The 17,726-nt window shown below is 55.9% G+C and overlaps 1 protein-coding gene across 6 annotated transcripts in view; it reads left to right on the top strand.

Annotated features, from left to right (window-relative positions):
- Nucleotides 1-11,670, top strand: part of LOC102937758 (cAMP-dependent protein kinase catalytic subunit alpha) — a 45,620-nt gene extending 33,950 nt beyond the window's left edge. For all 6 annotated transcript variants that reach the window (XM_037887842.2, XM_037887844.2, XM_043532537.1 and 3 more), the window contains 9 exons: nucleotides 1,122-1,183; nucleotides 2,408-2,536; nucleotides 2,717-2,815; nucleotides 5,755-5,837; nucleotides 6,580-6,706; nucleotides 6,949-7,044; nucleotides 7,162-7,284; nucleotides 8,415-8,579; nucleotides 9,340-11,670. In XM_037887842.2, the coding sequence (XP_037743770.1) occupies nucleotides 1,122-1,183; nucleotides 2,408-2,536; nucleotides 2,717-2,815; nucleotides 5,755-5,837; nucleotides 6,580-6,706; nucleotides 6,949-7,044; nucleotides 7,162-7,284; nucleotides 8,415-8,579; nucleotides 9,340-9,465 (1,010 nt within the window). In that variant the 3' untranslated portion in view covers nucleotides 9,466-11,670. The remainder of the gene's footprint in view (nucleotides 1-1,121; nucleotides 1,184-2,407; nucleotides 2,537-2,716; nucleotides 2,816-5,754; nucleotides 5,838-6,579; nucleotides 6,707-6,948; nucleotides 7,045-7,161; nucleotides 7,285-8,414; nucleotides 8,580-9,339) is intronic.
- The last annotated feature ends 6,056 nt before the right edge of the window (nucleotides 11,671-17,726 follow it).

The following is a 17,726-nucleotide window of genomic DNA, read 5'->3' as shown; positions in this document are numbered from 1 at the left end:
CCCCGGTGGAGGCAATTAACTTTATGCACCTCCGGTGTGGGGGAGACTTGCCTGTGATGGTGGGGGCAGGGGTGAGCTCTGGGCTCAAAGCCACCCCCTGCTGCTGCTCTGTGCTTGGCCTCGCTGCTGCAGCCATTCAAAACCCGTGGGCATCTCTTGCACTGTTAAGAGCTGCGGGACTTGTCCCTGTTGGGAGCAGCAGGAGGCAGCGAAGATAAAAGGGGCTCTCGGTACCAAATATCCCTCCAGATGCTGCAGATTGCTCCAACCCCCTTCCCGCTTCCTCCCTCCCATGGTTCTGGGATCTGGCAGCAAGGACAGGGAGCCCGGCTGGCGAAGGAAGGATCACCTGGCTGGATGCCAGAGAGCGGGACACTTGGCTGGTCGCAGGCTGCTGCTGCCGAGGCTGTGGCTGGTTGTTTTAACCCCTTTGTGGGCAAAGCCCAACTGGGGTTTGCGACTTTCACGGCTGCCTTCTGCAGCTCTGTGTGTGTGCACGGAGCACCCCCTTGTGGGCTGTTGGTGTCATTGATCTGTGATGCCTGCATGATTGAGAGAAGGCTACACACAGGCCTCTGCCCTTTGAGCTAAGGGGGAATCTCCTTCCCCTTCACCCCCCTTTGCTGGCAGCAGTAGTAGATCCCATATCCTCCCAATAGGGCAACGTGATCCATGCATCTTAACGTCCTTTGACTGGAGGGTTGTACGAGTGTCTCCTTGTGGGGTGCAGGTTGTGTGTCGAGGGGCATGGACCAGGCACCCCAAGTGGCATGTTCAGTGGGAGGATAGAGGCACAAGTGCACCCCCTTGATAGGCGCTGAGGGCTGCATTAGCCCTCCCTGACGAGGTTGTTCGGTGTGTCCAGAGGAAAGCACAGGGGTGGGGGTGTTGCGGGAGCTCCCCCACATGGACCTCTCTCTAGCCAATCCCCAGCTGAGCCACCCTTTGTATCCAATCTGGCACCACCATCCCGCTGATACGTTTAAAATCCTCGCCTGCTTTCTGACTGCGTGCTTTTTCGTTGGCGGGGGGGGGGGGGCTGAAATGGGAGCTCTGTCCACCAGGCTGGGTGCCCCCCCCTCGTGACTCCTCACGCTGCTCCCTCTCTCTTTCCCTTACAGTGAAGGAGTTCCTAGCCAAAGCCAAAGAAGACTTCCTCAAGAAATGGGAGAGCCCCTCTCAGGTACTGTGCCCCCAACCCAGATCACCCCCCACTGCTGCCTAATCAAGGCCTTTGCAGCCCCAGGCTGATTACTCTGCGGTCACCCCCTGGATCTCTTTCCCCATCACTGAGCCACTTTGCCACACAGCCTCCTCTGATGGTCTGGGGGTTGTTTTTGCTCCTGGGGGGCGGGGCTGAGTGGACCATGTTGCTCTTCCCTCCCCCCTTCCCCAACCTGCCCTCTGGTAACTGGAGGGCCAAGAACGCTGTAGGTTCCACTCCACTCTGCTGAGGGAGGGGGACACTAACCATGTGGGACTCCTCCTGATCCAGCCTGTCTCCCCCTCCCCCATCCTCCTTCCGAGGCTCCAGCGTGGTCGCCCAGCCCAGCCCCAGATTGGCTCCCAGGGGGGTTGTGCTAACAGGGACCCTGTTCAAAGGGCCTCCATTTGCTGCCTACGCTTGAGCACAGTGCCCCAGTGCCCTGGGTCTGTCCCCGCTGGAAATCCCGTTTGGGGTGCTTGTGGGTAATTCCTGAGGCAGAGCTGCTGGTCCCTCTGCAGCACTGTCATTTTGCTAGTCCTCCCGCACACCCTGTGTCATTAACGCCATGGCACAGATGGGGAAACTGAGGCCCAGAGGGGAAAGGGACTTGGTCAAGGGTAAAGGAAGTTGGTGGCAGAACTAGGAAGAGATCTTTTGACTCCTAGTCTCCTGCCCTCTGACCACTACACTTCACTCCCTCTCCTCACAGACCGAGGGCTAGAACCCAGGAGTCCTGACTCCCAGCCCCACCCCCGCCAGCTCCACTGAATGGAGCTGGGCGGGTCGCCTGTCTGGAACTGGAGTTTGGTTCTGCCCAAGGAGCAGGGAATCCCTTGTCAGTGTCTCCTTAAAAATGTAGTGGTTTCCTTTGGCGCCCTCTGGTGGTGAAATGTGACATGTACTTCATATGGATGTTCTCAAGAGCAACCCCAGTGCGGGGCTAGGGGGTGCTGTGCTGCAGGGAGTGGCAGGCTCAGTAGGGGGCGCTCTCCTGTCAGTCAGTGCTGACCCTGGAGGGGCTGCCATTCTGATGAGCTATAAAAACCAAAGCTCTGACCCCCTCGTGGTCATTAAAGACACCTCCAGTCTTGCTGTGCAAATCCCACTGTCATGAGCAGATTCCTTCCTGATGCCCCCAGGACCAGTCTGTCTGTCTCTCCCCCTCCTCCCCCCCAGTCAGGTTTGTTTTCCCCCTTCCAGAACACGGCCAGTTTGGATCAGTTTGATCGAATCAAGACCCTGGGCACGGGCTCATTTGGGAGGGTGATGCTGGTGAAACACAAAGAGACCGGGAATCACTATGCCATGAAGATCCTGGATAAACAGAAGGTAAGATGCTGGGGGCTGCCGTAGAGATCTGGCCTGGGGCTGTGGAATCCCCAGTGCAGGGGAGGGATTTGGGGCTGAACCCTGCGTGGGGACGTTGGAGAGGGGAGTGCGTGGGAGGCGTAGGGGGTACTGCGCCAGCAGAGGAAGATCTGATGTTGCTACTTCCTTTTTTTCTCCCAGGTAGTGAAGTTGAAACAAATTGAGCACACCCTCAACGAGAAACGGATCCTCCAGGCCGTCAACTTTCCATTCCTCGTCAAGCTAGAGTATTCTTTCAAGGTAGGTGGCCTTCGCTTGCCAGCCCGGCCCTGGGCTCTGTCTCCCCCCCGACTCCCACAATCCCCTTGATTTGTTTCCTATTTAAAACCAAAGCTGTGCTGAAGGGATCAAAGGGCACAGTCTGCATCTCTTGTATCCTGAGAACAAACTTTCCTGGCGTGACGTCTGGGATCAGGTTTGGAGCTAAGAAAAATCAGTTTGGATCATTCCCCTTTTTCACTCTCTTCTGTTCTGCTTTTGACTCCAGGTTTTGAACAGTGATACTTCCCCCCGCAACCTGGTCAGTTTTGCTTTCGGTCCTAGTCAGTTTCAGTTTCCGGCTCCCATGCGCTGGCCCTAGGGCATGAGGTCTGGCTTGCAGGGGAGTCTCAGAGGAAGTCCTAACTTAACTTCATGCAAATTTGGCTTTGTGGAGACTTTGAAACCATCACGTGGGATCGTTTCCTCCTGATGGAGTTTCTGTGAAAGCTAAAATTCAGGCCCCAGCGATGCGGCTTGGACCCTCTTCCCTGAACCTGGATTTTGGGTCCTGTGAGCTACACCCTGTGTGTAGGGGGGAGAGCAAAGGTAGTTGTGCCTTAGAGCTCTACAGCACCCCCTGTGGCTGGCCTGATTAAAGAGGGGCTGGTTCTGAAGAGAGGCCTGTCTCCTCGTCTGTAAGCCTGTGGTTAGTGGGTCGTAGCGAGGAAGAGTCGTCAGCTCAGAGGAAGCTGCAGGATAAATCGCAGCCCCTGCGGGAGCCTGGAGGCTAAGGTGAAGGGCGTGTTAGCAGGCAGTGCTGGCAGAGTCATTTTCTTGGGGCTCCTCATCGTTCCAGGGTTAAATAGCTTTGATCTCTGGCCCCTTGTCCACGGAAGCTGCTACAATAGAAATGTCCCACCTGCTCCGTGCCAGCTGCTTGGGGCTGGGCTGTGTAGCTCTCGGGTGACACAGTGGCACTGGGGCCAACTGCTGCTGTCACACAGGCTGGCTCGCTGAGCCAATCGCTTCTCCTACGACAGCGTAAAATAAATACCCCGTGGCTGAATCCGCGGGTGTACCTGTGGGAGAACGTCATTGAAATCAATGTGGCTGCTCTGGATTTACCCCACTGAGCTAGGAGTCTGTCCTGGTACGTGCTGACTGGGCCCCATCAAGGTACTACTAAGGCGTTGGGGCCTGTCTAGTTGGTAGAGGGTCAGGAAGGCCTGTGTCATGCAGACCAGAACTGCCTGAGCAGGGAGACCAAGGATGGGCTGAGCTCCCTTCATCCCCTTAGAGTACCCCAGGGTTCAGGCATTATTCCCTGTACACTCGAGGGTACCACCTTTGCCCTGTCATGGGGCTCAAAGCGTAACCCCCTTGATTTAGGAACCCACCCTCACCCTTCCCTGGGTTCAGGGCATCACCTCACACTCTGTGGGTTCGCTGGGTCTTTTCCCAGTGAAAGAGCCTCACACCGTAATATCCTTAACCTCTATTTATTAACAGTTACCAGACAGAATACACCCGCTCCCCATACAATGCCCATCACTCCCAATAAGGCAGACCAACTTTCCCTGTTGGCCAGTCAGGATCAGGTCGTGCTGGGTCTCCAGCTTCTGCCCAGTGTCATTGGCAGGGTGTTGAGATCTGATATTGGGCTGTGTCCTGGAGCTGGTTCCAAGAACTTCCTTTTGGACCCCAGTTTATAGAGTGAAACTTGAGTCCTGCTTAGCTCTACCTTAACCCATCATTTTATGCAAGTAGTACAAAATAATTCTCTGACCAATCCGAACATAGTGTGAAACAATTCTTTACCCAGGCGTACCTCGCCACCTTTGTTGATGTACACCTAGCAAAATTAGTTATGTAACAGAAACAATCAAAGAATCAGACCGATAAACAACAGAGAAGTGGGGACCAGAAAGGGGAAAACAATCAAGAAGTAGAGATTTCACACCCGCACTGCTGCTAAGTGATTCCTTTGAGCATCCTAAGATCTGTTTCTTTGCCTGGTGATGCTGGGCACTCTTCGGACAGGAGCCTTCTTAACAGCCCGATATTACATTGTTTTGATATAATTTAGATGGAATGTGAGGATGTGACTTTCTGCTTCTTGGCTCCTGCTCTCCTAATGTGGCTGCAGAAAAAGGTCTCTGACCATCCAGCATGGGGCGCTGTGCCCATGCCCCGGCTGGACCCTCTCTCCAGGGCTAGCTGGAAACTGACCCTGGGCTCGAGGGCAGAGGCAGTGGTCTCTGCGTGCGCGGGTGCTTAGTGCGCATGTTCTCATCACTGAGCCGGGTCAGGTCTCACGAGCGGAATGGTTTTGTTGGGCTCAGCGGAGTTACTTCGGAGGCTGCTCTTTGACTTTGCAGCCGTGAGAGAGGATGGAGCCAGCCTGGTCAATTTCACACTCTGCTTTTGACAAGTTTCACTTCCTGCTTCTGCTCTTTTGGCCTGTCCGACCTGGCGGCACATTGGTCATAGACGTCGCAGCTGGGAAATCCATCTTGTCCCCGACCATCCCTGCCCCTAGACTAGAGGTGGGGAAGGGGTTGAATTTTCTAGGGCTCTAGTACAAAATACTCCAAGCAAATAAACCTTGCGCCCTCTCATTAGTGAGTCTGTTCCCCAGCCGCGTCTGTGCAGCAACTCCCACTGCAGGTGTGTGCCTGGGACCTTCAGCACCAAGCGCAGCCCCTCTGGCCCTTGAGCCAAAGGAGTAACAGCAGCAGCTGGTGGCAGTAGTAGGCTGTCATCTCCCAGACAGCAGGTGCACTGCATTGTGTGCTATGGGGAAGCCAGGCCAGTTCATCAGGCTCCCTTGAGGAGTGTGGGGTTAGTGCCCTGAAAAGGATGGGGCTCATAAAGGAGCAGGGGTGTGGTGAGCAGCTTCATCCCGGTGTCACAGGCACTGACGGGGGGCCGGAGTGACTCCATCCCTTGCACTCAGTTTCTGCTGCATTTCCTTCTAGGATAACTCCAATCTGTACATGGTGATGGAATACATCCCGGGCGGGGAGATGTTCTCCCACCTACGGCGGATCGGGAGGTTCAGGTGAGTGTTGCCATGGGAGCCGATGTTGGGGACAGTGTCGCTAATGGTTAGAGCTGGGTGGCGGTTAGACTCCTGGGTTGTATCCCTGGGTCAGGGAGGACAGTGGGATCTAGCAATTAGAGCAGAGGGACTGGGAGTCGGGACTCCTGCATCCTATTCCTACCTCTGCCATTCACTCCTTGTGGGAAGGGGGGAGAATCACTCTGTGCCTCAGTTTCCACGGCTGTAAATTTGGGATTTAGTTCAGTAGAGAATTAGACCTTTTATCCACTAGCAGCATCTGCAGCAACGCTGGCTTTGATCCTCCTGCTGCAGGGTGTGACCTGATCCCCAGCTGGGCTGGTCAGGAAGGGATTCCCCATGGGGACAGCTGCTGAGGTCTTCTGCCAGCATTAGCCACAGTCAGTGGCAGGGATGCCAGGGCTAGATGAGGCCAGGCTGGATGGAGCTGGGGGTCCGTGTGTGTGTGTGTGTGTGTGTGGAGGCTAGCGGGGAGATGCAGGTCTGGGAGGGACTTGCCCTGGGTTGCCAGGCTGGATGGAGTCAGCGGTCTAGCAATGGTGGGTGGGATGTGTGTGCTAGGGCAGATGGGGCCACAAGGCCGATAAGGTTTGGGGCATCTTGCCTGGGGACCTATAAGGAAGGTGAAGGTGGGGGCGGCAGGGGACCGAGGGTGCTGGGCTGGCTGAGAGGGGGCAGATCTGGCCCAGGATGCCCACGTTCTCCTCCCACCTCATTGCAGTGAACCTCACGCCCGGTTCTACGCTGCTCAGATCGTCCTGACCTTCGAGTATCTGCACTCGCTGGATCTCATCTACCGAGACCTGAAGCCAGAGAATCTCCTGATAGACCAGCAGGGCTACATCGAGGTGACGCTGCCGCCCCTCTCCCACTCCTTCCCGTCCCCATCCCAGCGCTGGCTCCTGGCTCCCTGGAGTGATCTCCTGCCTGTCCAAGTCTCTCTCTGCTGCCATCCCCTTCCCAAAGCCAAGACACCCCCAGAAATGTAACACAGACAGAATATATCAGTCATCTGCTCCCCCCCTTCACCTCCTGCTGTCACAGCCCCTAGGCTGATCCAGCTTCTCCCCTCTCTGTGTTTTGGCTCCAGGTGACGGATTTTGGTTTTGCCAAGCGGGTGAAAGGCCGAACCTGGACTCTGTGTGGGACCCCGGAATACCTGGCCCCCGAGATCATCCTCAGCAAGGTGAGCTGGGGAGGGCCTGTCCGCTGCCTGATCTCTAGCTGATCCCTGGCCACCAGGTGGTTTCCCCCCACACCTCAAATATTCAGTGCGTGACCGTGGTCTGCTTTCCCCGGGCAGGGTTATAACAAGGCTGTGGACTGGTGGGCTCTGGGTGTCCTCATCTACGAGATGGCGGCTGGTTACCCCCCATTCTTCGCGGACCAGCCCATTCAGATCTACGAGAAGATTGTCTCTGGCAAGGTATTTGGGCTGGGGGAGGAGACACTTGTGTGATATTTTGAGGGGGGGTTCACCAGCAAAAGTGCGGTGCCAAGTCTCAGCAACGGATCAGAGAGATGCTCACACACTGCACCCCACACATGCTAATTCCCTCCCATGCTCCCCCAATCCCCAACACGTGGGCATCCTCCCTGTCATGTATCTCATTCCCCTGCACCCCAACACATAGACCCTCCCTTGCCACATACCTGTGTTCTCCAACACATGGACATCCTCCCCATTGTGTCCCCCACACATGGACCCTCCCTCGCCACGTACCCCTACTTCCCCAACACATGGACTCCATCCCCCACCCCATCACCATTGGGCTCCCTGTACCTCTCATGGGGACTCCTGGAACAGGTGCCTTTGGTTTTCTTATACACTGTTGTGAATTGCAAAACTCTCCTCAACCCTGCTACGTTTCAAGACTAAATGTTCCTTAAACACATCTGTCACCTTCAGGTACCTCATCACCATAGTAACCAAGAGCCCATAATATTCCTCTGCCCACCCCAGCACCTTCTCGCCAAGGATCTCCAAGCACTCGTGGTGGACACGGTCAGCTTTAAACCTAGTGGGGTTTTAAAAAAACAAAGTTGTGTGGCCTAGTGGAACTCAACAGGCCTGGGTTCTGTTCCCGGTTCTCCTACCAGCCTGCTGAGTGACCCTGGGCAAGTCACGTCTCCCTGTGCCTCAGTTTCCCCTTATGTAAAATGAGGATAGTGATGTGGCAGCCCTGCTTTGAGATCTGTGGAGGAAAAATGCTCAATAAGAGCTGGAGGGCTGCTGCTAATGAACCATTTCAGCTCCTGTGTCAGTCCTCAGTAGCCGCCCCCACTTCTTGTCCACTTATTGTCCTGGAGTTTTTTTAAAGGGCTTGTTTATTATTAGGTGTATTACGATAGTGCCTACAAGTCCCAGTCATGGAGCAGGACCCCATTGTGCTACGTGATGTACATATTAGGTGTATTACGGTCGTATCTCAGCCCCCAGGCATAGCCCAGGACCCCCCTGTGCTAGGGGCTGTACATTACTAGGTGTATCTATGAATCTAGCCACGAGGGCAGGGCAGGTAAAAGCCAGACCTCTGTGTCTCCTCCCCACCCCAGGTCCGGTTCCCTTCTCACTTCAGCTCGGACCTGAAGGACCTGCTCCGGAACCTGCTGCAGGTGGACCTCACCAAACGCTTTGGCAACCTCAAGAACGGGGTCAACGACATCAAGAACCACAAGTGGTTTGCTACCACCGACTGGATCGCCGTCTACCAGAGGAAGGTAGGAGGGCGGCGGCAGGCAGAGGAGGGCCTGGTTAACTCCCACCTGGTGCAGCCTCCGTCAGCAGGAGTTGAATCAGTGCCCAGGCCTCTAGGAGCGCATTGGTTACTGGGACTCTGTAGCAGGGTGTTGTGGCTGGGTGCAACCACTAGGGGGAGATATGCTCACCCAGCATTGGTTTAAAGTCGGGAGCCCTCAGTCACCTGTTTGTAACATGGTGGCAAAAGCAAGGTCCTGTCCCCACCCCCTGAGGATAACAGCCTCCTTCTGCTGCTGCCAGCTAATGGCGTTATTCCTCCATGTCTGGTGGGAGGGGGCTGGGCTGAAGGTTCTGATTAAAACCCTTCTGATGATGCAAGTGGGGGCTCTTACGGGGATCCAAGGGGCGCGTGACCCCCTGCCCTTCCCTGATTGCAAAGTGAGAGGAGGGAGTTCCGGCTAGATAAAAGGGGGCTTGAAGAGGTGCTGATCCTGCATCCCTCACCTGGTTGCGAAGGGGCCCGATCCTGTATCCTTAAGAGTGCTGGGGGCCCTGCTCATCGGCTCCTAAGCGGGGTCATGGGCTCCCCCTTCCATGATTGCAAATTGTGAGGGTTTCTGGCTGGAGAGTAGGCGGGGGGGCGGGGCTGATCCTTGCCTGCCTTGTTGCAAAGTTGGGGCCTGATCGTGAACCCCTAGCAGACCCAGGAGTGGGGGGGGGAGGGATGCAAATGTTGATCCCTCACCTCGTCCCCAACCTCCTGCTCCCATCCCTTTGCAGGTGGAAGCTCCCTTTATACCAAAGTGCAAAGGCCCTGGCGACACGAGTAACTTCGACGACTACGAGGAAGAGGAGATCCGGGTCTCCATCACTGAGAAGTGCGCCAAGGAGTTTGCTGAGTTCTAGGGCCAGCGACAGCCTTCCCCCCCTCCCCCCGCTCGGGAGGGTGCGCACGGAGCAGGTGGGGGCGGGGTTGATTTTGATCAGCAGAAAGACCCGAGTTCCTTGCCTGTGTGTTTTATTTTTGTGGGAGGGGGGTAGGGATTTGCCTGGATCTGGTTTGGGGGGGAGCGGGAGACCCCTTATTCTAAACCTGTACTGAGTAAATGACAGTGGAGAAGGGCAGGAGTCTAATTTCTCCCATGCGCACCCCTGATGCCCCCACTTGCACATGCTTCCCCCCCCCCGCCATCACAAGCCTGCAGCTCTCATCATCCCCCCCTCACCGAGGGTTTAAACAGATCCCCCACACACACACACTCAGCTCCCACTGGTTCCTTTCCACCCCCTCGCACCGATCCGGTTACCCCCACGCTGCCTCTTAATCCACACGTGCTGTACCCCCACCGTCCTGGCCGGCTTTATTGGTGGCTTTTAGTTTTTGAAGGGGGGACAGGGGGCATATTTTGCCATCAAATTCCTCCCCCCTTCCCCCCAGATCTTCATGGCTATTTGCAAACCTTCTGGGAGCAGGGTGTGGAGCAAAGATGCACTGTCATGGCAGATCAACATCTTGGCTTCCAGAATAGCTTTGCACCCCCCCCCCCCCCACACACACACAGACGGGGAGTTGGTGGGGAGACAAAATCCCAGCCCCCCACCACCACTCTGGAAAGAGGAAGAAGGAGGAAATCTTGTCTCATTTTATAAACTTGGGGGGGGGGGGGGGGGTTGCTCCTTTTTTTTTTCTTTTTTTCTTTTTTTTTTTAAATGAAAAGTAAGTAAATTAAACCTTATTTTCCTTTGGGGCATGGGGGGGAAGAGGTTTTAAAAATCCAGCCTTGGGGCTGGGCTACCTTACCCTACATCAGCCCCCGCCATCCCTGGTGACACCTCCCTTCCCCTCTTCTTCTTCCCCCACCCCGAATTTTAACTCTCCAAGCTTTGAATGTGTCTAGGTTTTAGCAAGGAAAAACAAGAGACAGATCTGTTTTTTTTTTCAGGTAGAATCTGACTGTATTTCCCCACCCCCACTGCTCTCTGCAGGGTGTCTGGTTTGGGGGTATCTTACACTGGCGGGGGGAGATCTGGGGGTCTGTTACAGGCTGGAATGGAGGTGCTGGGAGAGGGGATCTCCCTGGTGGGTTTTGGATTTTTAGCTCCCCTTGGAAATAAAATGCTGCTTTTTGAATATGGGCTATGAATGTGAGCAGCCCCCCACCCTCACCCCTTCTTTGGTCTGTCCTCTTGTGTGTCGGGTTGGGGGGTGCAGGAGGATCTGGTTCTGGGGCACTTGGTTATTTTCGCCCAGGTCAGTGGGGGTTTGTACACTCTTCTCCCTCCCTCCCCCCATAGGCCAAATGGTGCCCTGCAGAAATAACCTTAAAGGATTTTCTGGTGGGGGGCAGGGTTCTCCCCTGGGGCTCCATTCTGTACCTCCGATTTTATGCTTTCGATTTACATTTTAAGATGACAAGGCGGGAGGAGATACCAGCAAATGGGGAGGAGGGGGGACAAGGAACACAGGATCCCAACTAGGCCCTGATCTCCCCACCTCCCCAGGGAGCGACTCCATTAGATCTGTGGTCAGGTTGGAAGGGGTGGGGGAAGGGTGCTGATACCTAGCCATGATCCTGCTTTATGTGGGAGGAGGGAAGGTGCGTGTGGGGGGGGCTCTTGTTCTGTTCATTTACTTTTCTTCCTGTCTGATTCTTTACTTATCCTCCCTCCCCCGCCCCCAATGCAGTGCATCAGTGGGGTGGTCCTGTTCTGACCCCCCCAGCCTGTCTCCCATTGTGTGTATTCACCAGCCGGTTGAATTTCTTGTTTCTCTCCGGGGCGAAGGTGTGTGAGCTTCTTTTGGTTTCATAGATAAATTATATATATTATAAATACATGAGCGCTGTCAGGAGCGGAGGGGGGAGCCCCGTGGCTATCCCTCCCCCCTTCCCCTCAAATCCCCTTTTCCACAAAGAAGCTTGAGAGTCCAGTCTAGAGGGGGGTGGTATCATCCGCCCCATCCTGGGAAACACATCTGTGTCCGCCGACAAAACTTGTTTCACTGGAAAAAACAAAACGACCCCCCCAGCCCCCACTTCCTCTTTAACAGTGTGCTTTGTTGTCAACATATTTGAAACAATTACCAATAAAGTTTTGTTTAAAAAAAAAAAATCAGACTGGCGTGTGGGCTGTTCGGCTCCAGGGGACAGTTGTCGTGGCTGGGATGAGCCGGGAGCTGTTCCTCTCCCCGGAGGCCCAAGGAGTTCAGGGATGGAGCCGGGGGGCCGGCAGCTGCCATAAGCGGGACCTGAACTCGCCTGGAGTTGGAAGCCCCAAGGGGCGAGTGTCCGCGAGTAAATGGGGGAGTGGGGGGCGTCTGGCCGATGGATAAACGGGCATCGCAAGCAGCAGCGGAGCGGTTATTTTATCTCTGTGTCTGGTGGGGGGCGACAGCTGCTGGAATACCATGGCCAGGTCTGACACCCACAATTCGAGAAGGAAGGGGAAAAATTGGAGAGGGGCAGAGAGTTGCCATGAGAATGATTAAATGGGGGGAAACCTGCCTTATGCTGAGAGGCAAGGAGCTTCTTAAAGTGAAGGTTAAGGGGTGCCGTGATCCCTGTCTCCAAGTACCCACATGGGGAATAAAACTGTGATAATGGGCTAGTCCCACTAGCAGATGAAGGTCGAAGGAGAGCCAGTGGCTGGAAGCTGAAACTAGAAACATTCAGACAGGGAAAAAAGGGCAGATTTTTAACTGGGGTGGGGAGAGGGGGTGTAATTAGCCGGTGGAACAATTCACCAAGCATCGTGGTGGATTCTTCATCACTGACGCTGTTTAAATCGAGATGGGAGGTTTTTCTAAAGGATCGGCTCCAATTCCAACAGGAGTTGATTCAGGGAAGTCCTGTGTGGCCTGTATTACGCAGGTCAGATGAGGTTCTCACAGTGGTCCTGTCTGAATCGATAATCTAGCCTTATGAGGCCGGGGCAGGAGAGGTGAACAGCCAGGCTGACCCCGGTGTGCAGCAATGCAGGGGATTGCCAGTAGCAGAATACTCTCCACAAAGTGTGGATATGTGCACACCTTCCTTACTGCAGGGGAACTCCTGCCATGTGTGAATCTGCTTCCAAAGGGGATCAGGTAATGAGACGCCAGCTAATTCCCAGTGTGGTGGTGGGGAGAGAGGAAACCCCTGTGAATGAAAGGTAGTTGATCAGGAATAAAATGAAAGTGATGAGCCCTTCTGTACAGCCCCTCGCACAAGGGGGTTCCAAGTGCGATCGGGCTGGAAACCAATTGTGTTTTGAGAGAGAATTTGAGGGTTTCAAATTCGATCCCATTCTACATTGGAGTGAGTCAGAGCAGGACCTTGCTTTTCCCCAGCAGAGGTGAGTGCCCAAACCACTGGGTTACTGGGGCGGGGGCTGAGACTGCCCGTCACTAACATATCTTTCAGAAGCTGTGATTATTTTTCCTCCTCCAAATGGAGCTATTCCTCCCCTCCCTTTGCCTGTTTCCGAGAGCCCTGGCTGCCGCGCTTCCCCAAGAGTCGCCCTCGGAGCAACGTATGGCACTTCAAAGCAAATCAGAGAACGAAAATTGGTGTCAAAGAGCCCAATGTGCCAGGCCAGGCGTCTGTGAATGGAGAGTCAGGGCTTCCGGGGTGCAGATCGGGCAGGGTGGGGAGAGATGGGTGCGGAACAGGCCAGCATGGGGAGAACAGGACAAAATAGAGTCCGAGCTTCCAAGGGACTGGTGGGATCATCTGGTCTGACCTCCTGGAGAACACAGGCCGTAGGACTTCCCCCAAACACTTCCTGGAGCAGATCTCTTAGAACGGCATCCAATCTGGACTGAACAATCAAGGTGGGAACAGTTTGTAGGGCAGAGACAGGAAAGGGCGATGGGAGTCACAGAAACAGACCTGGATGTCATTCTACAGCCACAAGCCCATTTCCCGTGTTGGTCTAGAGCAGGGGTGGGCAAACTATGGCCCAAGGGCTGTATCCAGCCCTCCAGACATTTTAATCTGGCCCTTGAGCTCCCACTAGGCAGCGGGGTCCAGGGCTTGCCCTCCTCCGCATGGCTCCTGGAAGCAGCAGCGTGTCCTCCCTCTGGCTCCTACACATAGGGGCACGCTGCCCCCGCCCCAAGTGCCATCCCCGCAGCTCCCATTGGCCAGGAACCATAGCCAATGGGAGCTGCAGGGGTGGTGCCTGCGGATGGGGCAGTGCGCAGACCTGCCTGACTGCACCTCTCCGTAGGAGCTGGAGCAGGGACATGCTGCTGCTTCTGGGAGTTGCTTGAGGTAAGCACTGCCTGGCCCTGCACCCGCCCCACCCCCTTTTCCCAGCCCTGACCCCCCTCCCACCCTCCAAACCCCTTGGTCCCAGCCCGGAGCACCCTCCTGCACACCCAACCCCTCATCCCCAGCCCCACCTCAGAGCCCGCATCCCCAGCTGCAGCCCTCACCCCCTTCTGCACCCCAACCCCCAATTTCATGAGCATTCATGGCCCGTCATACAATTGCCATACCCAGATGTGGCCCTCGGGCCAAAATATTTGCCCACCCCTGGTCTAGAGCCACGGGGCACGATGCTGCTGTGTTCTAGAACGATGGGCCCAGATATCCAGATGGGATTCTAGAGTCGCAGCCCACGGTAATGTGGCTTTCTAGAGCAATGACGTAAAACAACACGCTCTTTCTGGACGTTGGTATTCTTGAGCATTTGCTCCCACATCCTGCAGTGTTCTAGATTAGCTGCCTGAAACACTTCAGCCCACCTAGGCTGCCTGGCCTGATTGTCTCGGCGGAGCTCTGTATTGATTTAGCTGGAATACAGGGGCCCAAAGGCAGTAACAGAACCCAGTCCCTCTCCCTCCTTAAACAAGGTTCAGGCGCTGGTATCCAGAGACCTCATCCTGCTCAGTCCCTTGGCAAACACCCCACTAAAAGTCCTTCAAACCTCTTTGTAAAGATAAAGAAGAGAAGGGAAACCAGCGACTGCGTTTGCGATGTGAAGTATTAAGCTGGGTTTTTGTTTCCACACGAGCTCTGGGTCCCTTTCCCTGGCAGTGGAGAGACGGTTTAGATGGAAACCCCCTTGTTTGACAGGCTCTGAAATGGTCATAACTGGGCTCTGGAGCAGCACCTGTTCAGCCCAGGGCTCTAGTAGACCCAGGGCTGGAACCGTTGGCTTCTGAGTCACAGGACAGAGTGCTGGCCCCTGGGCTGCATTGCCCCTGCTGCTTTCTGGAGCCAACCTCCAAAATGCTACGGCCATCATCTCCTGTGTCATTTTATTGCATGTATGTACAGTGCCGGGTGATCCCTGACCACACCCCAGTGTAAACACGAACAGCAAAATGCCACGGTGTTCTAGACTTGGGCTCCAGAATGCTGCGGCATGTTCTAGATTGACACTAAACTGATGTGGGCTAGAACAATGCCAAAATACTGTTGTGATCTAGGTTCCAGAGGGCCTTTGCCCGAATAGCCTAGATCAGGGGTGGGCAAACTTTTTGGCCTGAGTGCCACATCGGGGAATAGAAATTGTATGGCGGGCCATGAATGCTCACAAAATTGGGGTTGGGGTGCAGGGGGGAGGGAGATGGCTCTGGTTGGGGGTGTTGGCTCTAGGGGGAGGCTGGGGATGAGAGGTTTGGGGTGCAGGAGGGTGTCCTGAGCTAGGACAGAGGGGTTCGGTGGGTGGGAGGGGGATCAGGGGTGAGGCAGAGGGTTGGGGCATGAGGAGAGGCTCAGGGGCACAGGCTTCGGGCGGCACTTACCTCAAGCTGCTCCCAGAAGCAGCAGCAGTGTGTCCCTTCTCCGGCTCCTATGCGGAGGCGTGGCCAGGTGGCTCTGTGCGCTGCCCCATCTGCAGGCACCGCCCCTGCAGCTCCCATTGGAGTGCTTAGGAGCTGGAGTGGGGCCATGCCGCAGCTTCTGGGAGCTGCGTGATGTGGCCCAAACACTGTGCCCCATCTGGAGTGCTGGAGCGGGGCAAGCCCCAGACCCCGCTCCCCCGTGGGAGCTCGCAGACCGGCTTAAAAGGGCTCGCGGGCCAGATCCAGCCCCCGGGCCGTAGTTTGCCCATCCCTGGCCTAGATCAATGAGGTCACTGGGTTCCTAAGCAAGTCCCCCAAACGCTGCTGTATCTGGATCATTGGTCCAAAAAGTGTAGGTGTCCTAGAGCAAGGGTCCAGCACTGGCGCCCCCTAGTGATGGAGGGAGCTGCTTTAACCACGGGCAGGGTTAAAAGACAGACCCAGGCACCAACTCTCCTGGGAGACTTGGATTCTTTCTTTCTTTCCTACATTTTTCTTTCATAGAATATCAGGGTTGGAAGGGATCTCAGGAGATCATCTAGTCCAACCCTCTGCTCAGAAAGCAGGACCGATCCCCAATTTTTGCCCCAGATCCCTAAATGGCCCCCTCAAGGATTGAACTCACAACCTTGAGTTTAGCAGGCCAATGCTCAAACCACAGAGCTATCCCTCTCCCCTTTGCCTCTTTCTTTCCCATTTCCAGGGCGAGGCACCTCCAGGGCTCTGGTCTCTGTTACACTTCGGTCAGTCCTCAGCCCTCGGCCCTTACCCCACCCCAACCTTCCCCACTTTGCTGGAAACACCCAAGGAAATTACCGAGGATTTAAAAGCTTCCCACATGGACAAACTCCAAGCTGATCAATGCCAGACACGCTGGCTCCTTCCCTGCCTGGCAGTTCTGCAGCTGCTTCCCGCACGCCAGGCTGGGGCAGCTGGGACTGCCGGGGGGTGTCCTTGGGGGGCCGGCAGGAAAGCAGAGTTGGGGAGGAGGTCAGAGGATCTCAGCCCCTGGGGCCCGGAGCTGATGGGAGGGGGGCTCATTCCCAGCACCGAGGGGTTTCGCTTAGCTTGACTGTCCCGGGGGATCATGGAAGTTCAGAGTGAGGCTGTGCGGGGGTCAGCACCGTCCCCCCTTATGGCTCTATTGATGCCCCACCCTCACCCACAGATCACCGGGGGGCCCTCAGCACTGGTCTGAGGCCCAGGGCCCCAGGCTCAGGACTGAGCGAGTCCCAGCCACCCCCAGAGGCTGCTGAACATGGGCTGGGCTGGGGTCCAACCCCTTGTCCCAGGACAGCTCCCGCATGTCAGGGTGGCGGGTGGTGGGCCAGGAAATCTTTCACTTCCGGGGGGGCAGGGTTCACAGATCCCGATCCCACCCTCCCTCCGCCCATCACAGGAGCAGGTGACAGACCACACCATTTTACTAGCCAGTCCCAGGGCCCTCTCCCCGGTCACAGCCTCCAGCGTCAGGCCACAGCCACGGACCAGGCCTGACAGGACCCCGAGCCGTTTTCCTTTGGACATTTATGTGTTGGATCATCCGAACTTGGGCTCAGTGGCAAGAGCCTTTAACTGCCGTCCCTGTGCCCCTGGCATGGGGCTGTGTTGTAGGGAGCTCCTGGGGGTGCAAAGGGGACACGCCCCCCCAAAGATATTCAAGGGGCCCCAAATTCTCGTCCGAAAAGCCAGAGGAGGGACCAGGTTCTGCGGTGTCAAGCAGCAGAAGTGCTGCAGCTGGGAGAGGTTTTATCCTTCACACCAACAAACATCACATCACAGGAGCCAGGCTGGACCCTAAACCCCAGCATTTCCCAGGGGTCTGACTCGCCCCCTCCGGGGAAGTGGGGGGGCTTTTGACATAGTGACCTGCCAGGGCCACAAAAGAGCCACATGCAACCGGGTTGAGATTGAGGGGCATTGGCAGAACTGAGAGGGGGAGCCCAGGGCTCGGCTAGCAGGGGGCTGCAACAGTGCGAGGGCAGTGGGTGCTTGTCTCCTCCCCTTTGGCTGCCTGAGGGTGCGGCTGAGCTGGAAGTCGCTCTGCCTGGGGTGGCAATTGGACAATCTGCCCCCCTGGGTGTGGTGCGGGATTAGTATGTAAACAGCTGCCCACCCTACTCTGGCTCTGCTGGGATGATTCAGAGTCTGTGTGAGCCTTGAGGCGGTTGCTGGCATTGGGCAAACTGAGCCACCAGGGACTCTGACCTCTCGGGACATGCCTGAGTGAGTCCCAGGAGGGATCAAACCGGCGACCTTTCCCCTTTCCCTGGACTGCACCTTCCCCCTGCACCCTCTCGCTTCCTCGCTGTGAGCTGCTGACCTGGGTTCCCCTGTAACAGCTACAGTAAAACAGGGGATGGGAGGGAGTGGGCCTAGGAATTTAGGACAGGAA

The sequence above is a fragment of the Chelonia mydas genome, chromosome 20, assembly GCF_015237465.2.
Source record: "Chelonia mydas isolate rCheMyd1 chromosome 20, rCheMyd1.pri.v2, whole genome shotgun sequence".
NCBI lineage: Eukaryota > Metazoa > Chordata > Testudines > Cheloniidae > Chelonia > Chelonia mydas.
This window is presented reverse-complemented; position numbering and strand designations above follow the sequence as displayed.